The sequence below is a fragment of the Somniosus microcephalus genome, chromosome 24 (genome assembly GCF_052327205.1).
Source record: "Somniosus microcephalus isolate GS21.2 chromosome 24, FLI_Smic_1.0, whole genome shotgun sequence".
Taxonomy (NCBI): Eukaryota; Metazoa; Chordata; class Chondrichthyes; order Squaliformes; family Somniosidae; genus Somniosus; species Somniosus microcephalus.
Window position 1 is genome coordinate 44,529,792 of NC_141010.1, and position 14,972 is coordinate 44,544,763.

General features: G+C 43.4%; 1 protein-coding gene across 1 annotated transcript in view; it reads right to left on the minus strand.

The window, feature by feature from the left end:
• Positions 1–209: 209 nt before the first annotated feature.
• LOC147101459 (myosin light chain kinase, smooth muscle-like) overlaps positions 210–14,972 on the minus strand; it is a 92,033-nt gene continuing 77,270 nt past the window's right edge. Inside the window, exons 12-17 of the mRNA XM_085966595.1 lie at positions 12,991–13,114; positions 12,024–12,176; positions 11,193–11,313; positions 7,963–8,059; positions 6,520–6,657; positions 210–3,847 (exon numbers count right to left, since the gene is read on the minus strand). Of these exons, the coding sequence (XP_085822721.1) occupies positions 3,621–3,847; positions 6,520–6,657; positions 7,963–8,059; positions 11,193–11,313; positions 12,024–12,176; positions 12,991–13,114 (860 nt within the window). The 3' untranslated portion in view covers positions 210–3,620. The remainder of the gene's footprint in view (positions 3,848–6,519; positions 6,658–7,962; positions 8,060–11,192; positions 11,314–12,023; positions 12,177–12,990; positions 13,115–14,972) is intronic.

A 14,972-nucleotide genomic window follows, 5' to 3' on the forward strand; every position in this document is an offset into this window, starting at 1 on the left:
ACTACCAACTGAGTCAAGCTACCGCTTCAATGGTTATCTTGCGGGCTCAAATAGGCATACAACAAATATTAAACCAATAAAATAAATCAATATTTAGTTTACCCAGACTGTTGACCTCTTTTGCACAGTCCTCTATTATCACCCTTACTTTGATCAGATAAGCTCTAATGAAAGGTCTCAGCTGGAATATGATGCTGACTGACCCATGATGTAGTTCCAATTTTTATTACAAATATCCAGGTACATGTTGTAATACAAGTTGTTTCAGTCATGTTACCTTATCAAAAACAATAGCGATCAGATCTGAATAATGATTTGACGCAATACACAATTTCAACCCATTGAAGTAACGTTACAGCAGAGTAAGGAAGGAAACAAACCAGGCCCTCTTGTATTCACCCAGAATCCCAGCCCGTGACTGTGCCGTTTGATGATGCCATCAACAAATCAGGTGGCAGCCATTGGCAATAAGCTTGAGCTGTAACCTGTTAATATGATTGACTCTCACTCTAATCAAGAATTGCATGTACCTCATTAAAAATTGACATTAAATTGGGGAACTAATACAATTAAAATTCACAAATGTAATCCTCTGAATTGAATGATCGGATGTCACAATCTACCAGTTTAAAACCCAGAATGGATCTCTCTCATTCCTTGATGCAGGGATTCTTCTTTATAGAACTATTATACACCACAGGTTACAAGTCCAAACCATGTACTCACCCAAGCCATCCATTACCCTTTCAGATTCCTTGATTGGCAAGACCAACTCTTTGATTATGATGCTTCTCAAACCTAAACTGGCAATGGATGGTCTTAATCAGAAGGGATTTGTGATGTCTCCCTAAACACACTATAGGAGGTAGAAAGACTCATTTTTATACAATGTGTGGTGGTTTTGCCAGTGGTTCACAGATACCTTGCAACCCACTCTTCAATTCCTCCCTTCTAACCCACTCCCAGAGTAAAATCATCACATTGCAACATTACCCTGCACCTCAAACAGAAAAACATGATTAGATTTATCTTTACTTCAAGTGTGTCAATGTTCTTTACCAACCACAATCTAGCTCCAGTTTTATCACTGAATATGACCTAATATGAGACAGGTTCAGATGAAGAAAGCCCATTGAATCTCACCCTGCCAGTACGCCAACCCTTGTTCCAAAACATCATCTCTACAATGAACACTATATAAAAACAAAAAATATATAAATTACCTGTGATGTTGGCCACAGTCATTTGATGATTATTTCATATATATATATATTTGCTCTGCCGAGCCACCTTGTGGCCAGACCCTACAACTACATTGTGATAGTTGACGTAATAAAACTGAATGGGAAATGTTCACCTAGCAATTTACAATGTTGATACAAAAATCGTAACCAAAAACTGCAACACAAGGAATTATAGCACGTGAGCAGAAAGTGTGTGCCCTACACAAGATTTTCAGTACGATATAGATCTATTAAAATTTGATATTTCATCCTTCTAATATTCAGTGGCACTTTCATAGGATAATTAGGATGCATATTGGATTACTGATAAGCAGGTTGCTCTAGCCCGAGGCCACCATTACCACAGTAGCAGCTCTCTATTGACCAGACACAGTAGGTTTTAACAATCACATCAGAAGGTTTAACACAGGTTTCACACATACTGCAGAGGGGATATTATACAGAATCCATTTTATAATGTTAATGAGGGAGCCAAAAATGTCGATTATACCAGAAGTGCAGTGTATTACTGGCTGTTGGATGCTGCCGTATTTACATTCCCTGACAAAATCCATAATGAAGCTGTTATAATGAGGCTTTACGTGTTGAAAGCTTGCGATTTCTTAACTAAAGCATGTGGAAAATCCTTTATTGTGAAATATTGCTAAATCCTCTTCTAGGTTGTTTGAGGATGATTGAAGTAATGGTTGAAGGTCACAATTTTTTTTAAATTGAGTATTAGTAAATGATTTGGTTAAATTAAAAAGCACAATATTTCATTACAAGGAATGTGTCGCACCCCAAAGAGAAAGATTACAGATGTACTGCAAAAAATTTGGGGGGAAAAGGACACACAAATAGGCTTACAGGAACAGTGATGGAGGGGAAATACTTGCACTCCAATATAAGAGAACTGGGATTAAATAATGAAAAAGTAAGCGATATTGGACGGTTGCATTGTGAATATGGTACTGAGGTTTTGGTCCAGAGACATGATGATATGCAGGATGTTAAGCAGAGGAGAGTCCCAACAACAGTACCAGTTCTCTACACTAACAAGGTTTTCTACAATGAGGGATACAGGAAGGCTAATTGCCGTACTTCAGTTAAAAGTATTGCTTGTTGCTAGTCATTTCCCTGAAGTAGGCTCCAGTGTACTGTATTTATGAAGATTCCAGCTTGTATGAAGTATTACTGGTGTCGATGGTTGAAGATTTTGAGCCCAAATTGTTCAAAAACTGATTGGTCATCTACCATCTTATATGTTTGTGCTAGTGCAGGAAGTGATAGAGAGCTTAACCAGGCCTACAGGATTTACCACTGTACCTGGTTGAGATGGTGATGATGAGGTCACTGTGGACTGAAAGTTCCAGTACTATCTGTGGCAAGATATTATTCTCACAATTTTCTCACTGTCCTTGGACAACCTTTTCCTGTAACTTTATCCCCTTTTCTTCATCTGGCTGAAATGACAACACTGCAGCTAAGAGGGTAGGTGTCCAGAATGCCTGCTACAGGCAGCCAGGAACCATCAAGGGACCCTCAGGCCCTACTCTCCCTTGCTGGCTCTTGCCTCAGCCTCTGCTCAGTGCCTCTCTGCTCATCTTGGCTCAGATCAGGAGCAAAACTGATTGGGACTCAATAAAACATTAAATTTATACTAAAAAGATTTTAAAATTTCCAATTTTAAATGGCTAATCTTACTCTTAAGACACATTTTCAAAAAGAGCATCCTGCCCTCAGTGATATTTGGTTACACATAAAATTGGATCATTGAAGCACTTGGCTTCAGTTAGGCTATCTTTGCTCACCAATAGATAACAACATTTTAATGCTTAACTGCTAGAAGTGTGGCTCCAAATGTTTCAATCAGGTATCTTTTTCCTGCAAATCAAAAAGGTAAAAGGTGGTCTGATACAGCAAGAAATGGAATTGGCCCATCGCCCCCAAGAAATAAGTCAAGTGAAATGGTTCCAAGTCGCTAAAATAACAAAAGTCTTTGTTCAGTATAAATGGGCTCCGTGGTTCGAGACACCTTTATAGTCAGTCTTCATTACAGCGACTATTCATTCAACAAGGATTAAGAACTCAAAGTCCAGAGCTGTGCGACCTTCAATACTCCGAACACTTCATTTTCTTCATAGTACATCCTATACTATATGTTGGGCGAGTCCAGAAAAATCAGTACTGATGGCAATTATCTTCCTAATGCTCTTCAGGAACCTCTCATTCAAGAGCAATGCCAACTAATAGAATGTGACTACTTGTCTCCATCACGTGTTAGATCAATGTTCCTCACTGAATTGCTTGATATCTTCTACTTTCATTGTGATATTGAGGGTTGAGTTCCAGGTAGTAAATATACTGTTCATTTGTTAGCTCTTGACTGCCACGTTTCTAATTGCATTGGATCATGTCCAGTGGGTAAACAGTCAGTGTGGCTGAACAAGTCTGCTCTCCCAGTGCATTCATCGCCTTGCACATATAATGCCCAGAGTCCTCTTGAGTGACATTAGTAATAATTAGTGAGCAGCTCCCATCCTCCTGATAGTCGATCTGGAAGTGTGACGACTCGGTGAGTGGCTCCTCATTTTTATACCAAATCACTTCAGGGTCAGGGTAACCTGAGTCAGGGTAGAAAGAGGCACAGAATGTCAAGATCCCCTAAAAGAACCCTTTCCCGAGAACATTATTTTACAGCCAAAATACGAGGTTGGGGTTTAGTTTCAATCAGGGATCTTGGTAGTGCAACTTGCATCAGGTCACCCTGCAGAAACATCTCTGCTTCCCCTCACCCAACAGGTACAAAACTAGACCAAACTGATTCCGTGCTGAGAGTATTGAACAGGATGAAATATTGTGTAGCCCAAGAAAAAAGAATGGAAGAATTTGCATTTATATAGTGCCTTATGTCTCACAGAAACATCCCAAAGCACTTTGCACCAACTGATTACTCTTGAAGTCCACTGACTTATGTAGGCAAATGGAGCAGTCATTTTGTGCAATGCAAGACCCTATAAATTGGAGTTTTCAGTCATATTGGTCGAGGGTGGAATGAAGTCAATCATCTAGGAGAACTGCCCTTTTCCCTCCTCCCTTCCCCCTGTCCAGGACCCCAAACACTCCTTCCAGGTGAAACAGCGATTTACTTGTACTTCTTGCAATTTAGTACAGGAAACTTTGTGCTATCCGGCACAGACGGGACCGAGCTGTTGCCATTCCCATCAAAACTGCCGGACAAACCAGCGCTAATGTTGAAACATACGGAGATTTTGAGCTCCGTATCTGGCAACAAACCCTGTTGCTTAGCAACAGCTTCTAAACAGTCGGCCGTACCTTGCAATTGTCTCTGTAGCTTAGCAACAGCTTCAGCGAGACCTTGCAGAGCCTGACTGGTGAAGAAAAAGCAACGAAAAGAAAAAAAAACTAATGAAATGGCTCCTGATTTTTGCCGGTGGCTCGAGCATTCCGGACAGTTAACCTCCGGATAAACCAAAGTTTCCTGTATACTGTATTCGCTGCTCACTATGTGGTCTCCTCTACATTGGGGAGACCAAACGCAGATTGGGTGACCGCTTTGCGGGACACCTCCGTTCAGTCCGTAAGGGTGACCCCGAGCTTCCGGTCGTCTGTCACTTTAATTCTCCGCTCCACTCCCACTCTGATCTCTTACACTGTTCCAATGAAGCTCAACGGAAGCTCAAGGAACAGCACCTCATCTTTCGATTAGGCACTTTACAGCCTGCTGGACTCAACATAGAGTTCAACAATTTCAGACCATAACCTCGGCCCCCATCTTTTTTCTCTCTCTCTCACTTGGCAGCTGTCGATCATTCTGCCAGTGCCATTTACACTTCATCTAGAGTCATCTTTTGTTTCTTAACTTGTCCCATTACCATCTCCTTTTGCCTTGCACCATCATCCCTTTTGTCTCTTAATCTCTCCTGCCTTCCATCCTATCACAGACCTTCCCTTTTGTCCTTTCCTCCCCTCCCCCCTTTCCCTGCCCCTACACTTGCTAAAAACCTGTTATACCTCCAACTTTTTCTAGTTCTGACAAAGGGTCATCGACCTGAAACGTCAACTCTGGTTCTCTCTCGACAGATGTTACCTGACCTGCTGAGTATTTCCAGCATTTTCTGTTTTTATTATAGGAGAACTCCCTGCTGTTCTACTCTATTATTGTTATAGTCTAGGAACAAGGGGCAACCGGAATGATGGGATACTTCAATACAAATCAATTATTTAGGCATCTCTTCTTTACCTTGCTCACTGGAATCTAATTGACTGAGGTAGATTGAAACCTCAGAAAATATGGATTGAATGATCATTGATCAAAAGAAATGAAATCATCGGGTTATATAATTAGACAATAGTGGACACTCCTGCTGTAAGGGGAGAACAGGGGAGGGAACAGCACATCCAGAAACACATGGGGTAGATTTTCAATTTGCCAGACTAGTGCTGCTTTTCCGCCGCCTGTTGTAGAAACCGCCCGGATTTCCTTTCCACTGAAATCAACGGGAAAGAACATTGGCTGGTTTTGATAGCAGGTAGCCAATCAACAGTGCTTGTTCTACGTCCAGTTGAAAATCTACCCCCATATCAGGTATAGCGCAAATTTCCAATTTGTTCGCAAAAAGCTTAAACATTACCAGGCTGGAAAGCAGCAGCAATGATAAGTGTCAGTTGTGGCTTAGTCAGCTCTGAGTCAGAAGGTTATAGGTTCAAGTCCCACTCCCGAGACTGGAGCATAAAATCTACACTTCAGTGCAGTGCTGCACTGTCAGAGCGGCCGTATTTCGGATAAGGCATTTAACTGAGATCTGCCTACTCAGGTGGATGTAAAAAATCCCACGCCACTATTTTGAAGAGCAGGGACGTTCTCCCCGGTGTCCTGGGCCAATATTTAATCTCCTCAACCAACATCAGTTAAAAAAATATAATCTGGTCATTATCACATTGCTGTTTGTGGGAGCTTGCTGTGCGCAAATTAGCTGCCCCGTTTCCTACATTACAACAGTGACTCCACTTCAAAAATACGCATTGGCTGTAAAAGCGCTTTGGGACAGGCTGAGGTTTCGAAAGGTGCTATATAAATGCAAGTTCTTTCTTTATCTGTACACCCATACAGGGTGACAATCACCTTTAATTCTTCAAATTGCTTAAAATAAATTGCAAAAAAAGGTTTTTAAATTCTAATCCTGCAGCGCCCGTACAAGGCATAAAAATGGTGCTCGCCACCCTCACCAACAAAGCAGTGCCGAGACTGACTAATACTTCGAGCGGTGCTCACCTTCAATGTGACACTGTAGACAGGACGCACTGCCTTCCAGCTCCTCCAGGTCCTCCAAGGCTTTGCTGAAAAATGGTTTCCTCTGAATTTGCTCATCCAGGGAAGAGAGAACCTCCTGTTGTAGACCTGGACTCAGAACTAGTAAAGGAGGAGAATGAAGAACACGATAGATGACATCCACTATCAATGCAACCACAGCCAAGAACTACACTACACACCTGTATGCAGTTAATTGAGGGAGATGGCTATAATAATTTTCTTGTCACAATTTCCACGGCAGTTATAAGTTTGTCACAAAACACGTCAAGATCACAGAAAACGAGTTACCACTGCAGAGCCTTGGCTGCTCCAGCAGGGGCCACTGGCGAGCGAACAGGAGCAGGAACTCTGTCCAATTGACCACTTCCTAACCCAGGGGTGCGGAGGCCCAATTGTGGCTCCCCCTACAGGCTGCAATCAGCTAACTCAGCACAGAGCAAGAATCAATCACGAAACACTCCTGGCCCGTACGCCTCAACTACCCAGCTGGGCAACTTGTTGAGCTGTTGGCGGGAATTGTCCCATTCTGATTGTTATCGATAAACCATGGGGAAAGACATCAGCAAGAAGGAAAAGAGTAGAAGAGAAGACAAGGTAGAGATGAGGTAATGTCAAGGCTATCGATTGGAAGAGGAAGTGTAGGGTACAGGATTGTTTTGGGTCATTTAGATGTCATGAACTTTTGACTCTTTGGCCAATGGAAAACCCAGCCTGTACGTTAACCACAGACTTTTGTCTGCTAGAGAAAAAAAACAGAAAACAGACACAGAACAGGAAAGGTTCTGAATTGGACACTGCAACAAGAAAAAAAAAGGACAGAGGAAACCCGTTTTACCTCAAAACTATAAAAAGGAGAACGAACTTTGCTATCGGTAGGCGAGGCAACATGAAGAAGATAAGGAAGAGAGTGGCTTCAGTAGACACTCCGGGCCCGTCCCATTACACTGGTCTGGGCAATCCGCAATCCCAACCGAGTACGATTTAGAGCTGTTGGTTTTTGTTGTTCGGCAATCAAATAAAATGCTTAGTAATCTTAGTGCCAGATTCTGTGGTTGTTGTCTCCGCTCAAGGTTAGAGCTAGGGTTATTTCCCTAAACATAGGGACAAATGAATAATAACAGTCCTACAGAAGGGAAGACCGAGAAGGGTAGGAATTCGTCACTTTTCACCAGTTATCCTGAATGATCAGTTATCAGTCTCCTTTGACTGTGAAGAAATTTCTTTCACACAGAGTGTCATTAGGGCATGGAATGCTTCGGCACAAGTGGCTACTGAGGAAGACCATCATTCAAAAGGGAATTAGATAGGTATTTAAAAATGTAAATTGATAAGGGGAAAAGGAAAGGGATTAGATTAGATAGCTCCATTGAAGAGCTAGCTATGAAGAGCGAGTCAATGGTTTACCATTTTTGTCCTGAGACGTGGGTGTAGATTCTGCGTTGTCCGGTTTGTTTAACGGCAAGGCTAGTCTCTTGAGGGCAAGAAGTGCCTTCCCTGCTTTCTAAAATGGAAAAATAAGTATACACATTTTAAACTTTCATTCCAAAATAAAATATCAATCACCGCAGGAGGACAGGACAAAATAAAATAGAAGCATATAACACAACAGGAAGCCATTCGGCCCACTGTCCCTGGGCCAGCTCTCTGAAAGAGCTACCAATTAGTCCCACTCCCCTGCTCGTTCCCCATAACCCCGAAAATTGTTCCATTTTTAGTAGAGATCCATTTGCCTGTTGAAAGTTACTACTGAATCTGCTCCCTCCACCCTTTCCGACAGTGCATTCCAGATCATGACAACTCGCTGAGTGAAAAAAAACATTATCTTCGTCTTCCCCTCTAGCTCTTTTGCCAATTATCTTAAATCCATGTCCTCTGGTTACTGACCCTCCTGCCTGCGGAAAGTATCTCCCTGTCTACTCTAGCAAAACCCCTCATAAATTTTGAACACCTCTATTAAATTACAATAGAATTTTCTCCAATTAAACATTGGAAAGACCGAAGCCATTGTTTTCAGTCCCCGCCACAAACTCCGTTCCCTAGCCACTGACTCCATCCCTCTCCCCAACATCTGTCTGAGGCTGAACCAGATGGTTCGCAACCTTGGTGTCATACTTGACCCTGAAATGAGCTTCCGACCACATATCTGCAGCATAACTAAGACCGCCTACTTCCACCTCCATAACATCGCCCATCTCCGCCCTTGCCTCAGCTCATCCGCTGCTGAAACCCTCATCCATACCTTTGTTACCTCTAGACTTGACTATTCCAATGCACTCCTGGCTGGCCTCCCACATTCCACCCTACGTAAACTTGAGGTCATCCAAAACTTGGCTGCCCGCGTCCTAACTCGCACCAAGTCCCGTTCGCCCATCACCCCTGTGCTCGCTGACCTACATTGGCTCCCAGTTAAGCAGCGCCACGATTTCAAAATTCTCACCGTGGTTTTCAAATCCCTCCATGGCCTCGCCCCCTTCCTATCTCTATAATCTCCTTCAGCCCCACAACCACCCCACCAACCCCCCCCCCAGCCTCTGAGATATCTGTGCTCCTCTAATTCTGCTCTCGAGGATCCCTGATTATAATCGCTCAACCTTTGGTGGCCGTGCCTTCTGTTGCCTGGGCCCTAAGCTCTGGAATTCCCTGCCTAAACCTCTCCGCCTCGCTACCTCTCTTTCCTCCTTTAAGACGCTCCTTAATACCTACCTCTTTGACCAAGCTTTTGGTCACCTGCCCTAATTTATCCTTATGTGGATCGGTGTCAAATTTTTCGTCTTAAAATACTCCGGTGAAGCGACTTGAGACGTTTTACCACGTTAAAGGTGCTATATAAATACAAGTTGTTGTTGTTGTAGTAGAATCATAGAATTATACAGCATATAATATTGGATAAATGTTTAGTCAAAGCATATGAATGATTAAGAAATGCTCTTCAGATAGAACCCAAGAGTCTTTAGAAACAGGAAAAGGCTATTAAGGTCTTCTGGGGGTCGACTCCATCTGCACACCATGTCCCTCAATCCCTTCGCACTGCAGAAACACACGCCCTGGATTCCCACAGGGGTTGTCCTGATCTCCTGCTGACCACCACCCCCCTGCCCCCACCCCCACCCGAGAAACAGGCTATTTACATCTTTTACTGGGGGTCCCGCCATTATCCTGGCATGGTTATGGCAGGAGATCAGGACAATCCCTGCAAAAAGTCAGGGCCATATTTTGTAATTACCTCTTAACTCCCATCCTGCTTCTAATTCAGTGGCCTTCTCTGGTAACCTGTTCCACTATTCTTTTATCCTTTGGGTGATTAAGATCTCCCTAACTTGTCTCCTTACTTCTGGCTTTCAAATTTTTAATTTGTATCCACGGTTTTTTGGGCCCTTCACCGCAGTTTACAATTTGCCATCATCAGTTTAGTGAAAACGTCAATTAGGTCACATCAAAATCACTTTTCTAAAGGAAATAAGCCCAACTTCCTTAACCTCTCCTCATAACTTAAATTCCTGGTTCCTGAAATAGTTCCTTGTGTTGCTCTATTATTATTCAGTATTACATCACAGAATTTTACAGCACATACAGGCCATTCGACCCAACAGGTCCATGCCGGTGTTTATGTCCCACACGAGCCTCCTCCCACCTTTCTTCTAACCCCATCAACATATCCTTCTATTCCTTTCTCCCTTGTGTTTATCTAGCTTCCCCTTAAATGCATCCATGCTATTTACCTCAACCACTCCCTGTGGTAGTGAGTTCCACATTCTCACCACTCTCTGGATAAAGAAGTTTCTCCTGAATTCCCTATTGGATTTATTAGTGACCATCTCATATTTAGGCCCCTAGTTCTGGACACCCCCACAAGTGGAGACATCTTCTCTACGTCTGCCCCATCAAACCCCTTCATAATTTTGAAGAGCTCCATCAGGTCATCCCTCAGTCTTCTCTTTTCTAGAGAAACGGGGCCCAGCCTGTTCAGGCTTTCCTGATAGCTGTGGTTCGAGACACATCCTTGTCTAGAATCACCTGTCCTTGCCGTACAAAGTCGAACATGTACATTTGCTGCTTTTGAGGATGTTCAGAAAAAAAAAGTTAAACGAAACAACGTGACTGAGATAATTAATTGGAATATATTTTAGGTGAACTGGACCTAGTATCAGGTCAAGGGGCAGTCGCTTGAATAGAGCAGAACAATAAATAGAAAGCACTCTATGTACCACCAGCGGTCAGAACCATCACAGGAAGCCTCCCCCCAGCACCCACCACCTCCCTTGGCCTCAACTCAGGCCAAAGCTACCACCAGAAGGGTCTCTCTCTACAGCCTCAACATAGGTCAGAGCCACCACCAGAAGGGCCTCTCTCTACAGCCTCAACATAGGTCAGAGCCACCACCAGAAGGGCCTCTCTCTACAGCCTCAACATAGGTCAGAGCCACCACCAGAAGGGCCTCTCTCTACAGCCTCAACATAGGTCAGAGCCACCACCAGAAGGGTCTCTCTCTACAGCCTCAACTTGGTCAGAGCCACCACCAGAAGGGTCTCCTCCGTCCTCCCCACAGGCCAGAGAATGCCACGTTATTTGGAGGCCCAACATACTTTCAATGATTAGAAGTGAAGCAATCTTTAATTCAGTGGCCAGGTCCTTACCCGCCATTTCCGTTTGGCTAGGAATTTTTTCATTCTCTCCTTTGACAGTGTCTTGGCAGCTCCCTGGTCTGTGCTCTGTAGCCATGAATGGTTGAGGCAGTCCTCACAGGTTAATCGTCTCCTAAAATGTAGAATAAAGCAAAATAGGCACATAAAAGATAAATATGTCGCACACTTGTCAAATATCTTACAAACATCAATAGGAGCTCTGAGCCAATCTGTAATAGTGTTATAGGTTCACACAATCAAATGCTGCTTCAATCTGAAGCTAGATTTTGGATTTATTTTAATCCCTTTAATATAGTGTTCCTCCTTCTGTGCTGTTAACCATTCTATGATTCTAAGAACATGATCCAGATCTTTAAGTTGCCGATTTGATTAGAACTGTGATTATAGAACTAGAAGACATGGATCCAAGGTTAAGGAGTCCCAAATGAGCTCAGAGATCAGTGACACTGTTCCTCTTCACCCCGTAGAGTGGTGGATATGAGGAGCAGAATCCTCTCCCTTGTCTGAATCAAAGTCAGAACTAGTGTGGGGATATCTCCACTCTCACTAACTCTCCCCTTGCCTGAACAGAAGCTACAAGTAGCCATCCCACCAGTTTGACCCTGGCCAGCAGTGTACCTACTGCACTGGAATTCTACCCAGGCTTTCCAAAACTAAAATGCCCATTGGAAAGACTACACCATGTACATCTCCCATCAGCATCTTATGGAGTAAGATAGTTTGTAGGGAGGGGGGTAGGAGGAACAAGTGACTGCCTTTCCCTTGAAATAGGATATGAAAAGTTGAAAATCTGGAGTGGAGTTGGAGGAAGGTTTCCTTTACCTCATGTCCTTCTGTAACAAACAGTTGATAAAATTCTTTGAGTTTTCAGAGATCTCGGTAAATGCTTCCTCATCAAATTCCCAAGAAATGGCGGTGACATTACTCAGGGTCTCGGCGTCGCTGTCACCTTGGAATGGAGACAGTCCACTCAGCCTGCAGCGGTACAGGAGTTAGACTCAGAATTAGGACAATTCAAAGCACTTTACACCCAATGAAGTACTTTTGAAGTGTAGTCACTGTCGGAAACGCGGCAGCCAATTTATACACAGCAAGATCCCATAAACAGAGGTGTGATAGAGTTTTAGCTTCTCTGTTTTTAGTGATGTTGGTTGAGGGATAAATATGGGCCAGGACACCGAGGATAAATCCCCTGCTCTTCTTCAAAATAGTGCCATGGGATCTTTTACGTCCCCTTGAGAGAGCAGACGGGGCCTCGGTTTAACATCTCATCCGAAAGTCGGCACCTCAAACAGTGCAGCACTCCCTCAGTACTGCACTGGGAGTGTCAGCCTCGGTTATGTGCTCAAGTCTCTGGAGTGGGACTTGAACCCACAAACTGACTCAGACGAGAGTGCTACCCACCTGAGCCACAGCTGACACCGAAGCTAGATTGAGAGCAATGCCTCCGCCAACACTGCAGCAGCCAAAGTGCCTCAGCCCCAATCTCAAAAGGGGCACCCTCTACTGCTCCACTTCCCCAGTGCCAGCAGTCAGTGCCTGAACTAGGAAGCCATTACATAACCAGCACCAACATTCTTCACCATAATAAGAATAAAATTCAAATACTATTTAAAAGTAGAGCAGAAAAGAATTGAGGCTTCGAGAAGGGAAGAAGGAGAAAGACAGAAAACAGATGGAAATTTAGAAAACCAAACTGCTCAGTGAAAAATGGAGCCGACAATGAACAGGTAGCGGCATTGCTTTGAAAAATGAATTTGATCTTTCTGCGGTGGCTGTATTCACTCACAGGATGTAACAGATAACTCCAATGCTCCAGGTATCCGTAGTGAATCCTATCGGATCATAATTGATCACTTCCGGGGCAACAAACTCTGGCGTTCCAAACATTACTTTCAATGACCCTTTACGATCTGTAGAGAGACAGAGAGGAAAGGCAATGTCAGAGCAACCTGCAGTACTGTACAATACCAGCATGTGGAGCCCCCGCGCAGTCTGGACCTCTGCCCCAGACACCGAGTAGGAAATGGAGCGAGCTCAGTGCAGCACAACTGGTTAACAGGTTAGTTATTCATTAAAGGGGTAGATTTTCCGCTGGTAATATCAGCGCAATCTGGAGCAGAAACAGCCAAACCAGCGTAAAAACAGGGAATTTTTAAACGCAAGTGAGTTACGCCCAAAATCACTTGCGTTCGTGTTTTCCGCGATCTTTTGCGCTAGTTCAAGATTTCAGTCGCCCGAATCAGGCCCCGCCCACAACACCGACCACACCCCCCAGGTGGAAATTGGGAGATTCCGCCGACTGCACTGGTTCGGGAAGGCTCTTCAAAAGGCGCTCGTTTTCTTAGGTGCACAGGCACGTTTTTGTAAATTTCATGGAACAGTTTGGCCCAGCACTGAAGGGCATGAAACGGTTAAACTTTGAGGCACAGAAAAGGTGCCAGTCATCGAAAGTTTGAATCATGATCAGTTCTTGGAGAATACATTGACACTGGACAATGAAAGCTTTGATTCATGATTAACTCTGAAAAGGACATTGATATTGAACTGTGAGGCCTTGAATCATGATTGGTTTTGATGGGAAAAATTTACATCTGGACAATGCTCCGAGTTTAACTGAAACAATGGGGTCACGATCGACTTCCTGACATGAATGGAAGACACACTAGTCCTGAGCAGACAATCAGCTAACCACCCATCAACAGTAATAAAAATCACATTGTATATGCGTTAGAGAGAGCGGGAAAGGAGATAAGGAGTTATCTTCGATCTCACAGCTCTGTATACCTCCGGTAATTGAATTACAGGTTGACAAGTTGTGAATGTCGGGCAGTTCAGCAAACTGACAACCGAAACTGGTTGGGGGAGGCCCAGCTATGGGGCCAGGTCACTAAAGAACTATAAGGAGGAGCGACATCGACTTATGGATACTGCTGCAGTCAGGTGAAGAAGGACGGGGACCGGTCACCTCCAGATCCAGGCCTACAATCAACATCGGTAACGACCATCCGCATGGGTGATTGTAAGTTTCAACCAAATCTCCAAGGAGTTTTTGTCTGTGGTTTGTTGGTTTTAATAAACTAACAGTTTTGGGTTGAGCCTAAACCTTTGTGTCGTATATATTTTGTTCCTGTAAATCCAGAGTCCAAGAATCCTTGTAAGGTACAAGGGAACTGAACACCTTACATTTTAAAAGTTTTTTTATATCAAAAAATATTTAATTTACTAAAGAAACTAACTAGTATGCACCAATGAAACTTTTAAATGGTTCAGTATAGTTGTTTTAATGTCTTTTTCAGTGATTTTAAATCAGGTTACTCACAGGTGGCAGACTGGACACCCTTATTAAAATGCTTATTTTTGGTGATAAACCCATTGACGTAATAAAGACTCACTACGCACTTGGTTGTACATAAAGCAAGGCTTTAATCGACTTGTAACAAAACATGGAGGTCTAGTTAGTAGTCACTAGCTTCCTGTTTCCAGATTGTCTCTGGCCAAGTTGGGCCCACGCCCGAGTATTTATACTCCTCGGATGGCGCCCTCAGCTGGCCATTCAGTAGTACTTCCTGAGTTACTTCTTGTAGAAGTTGCGATTTATGACACCCATTTTCAGCTGTGTTAATAAAACGGCACCAGGTTACCACTTGTAAATACATCAATGAACACTTTTTAATGGAAAGAAAAACAATAAACGATTACGTTCTATTACGCTGCCCGATTGCGCTGGTTGATGGAAGATTATACATTTGTGATTATACAAGTGTGTGT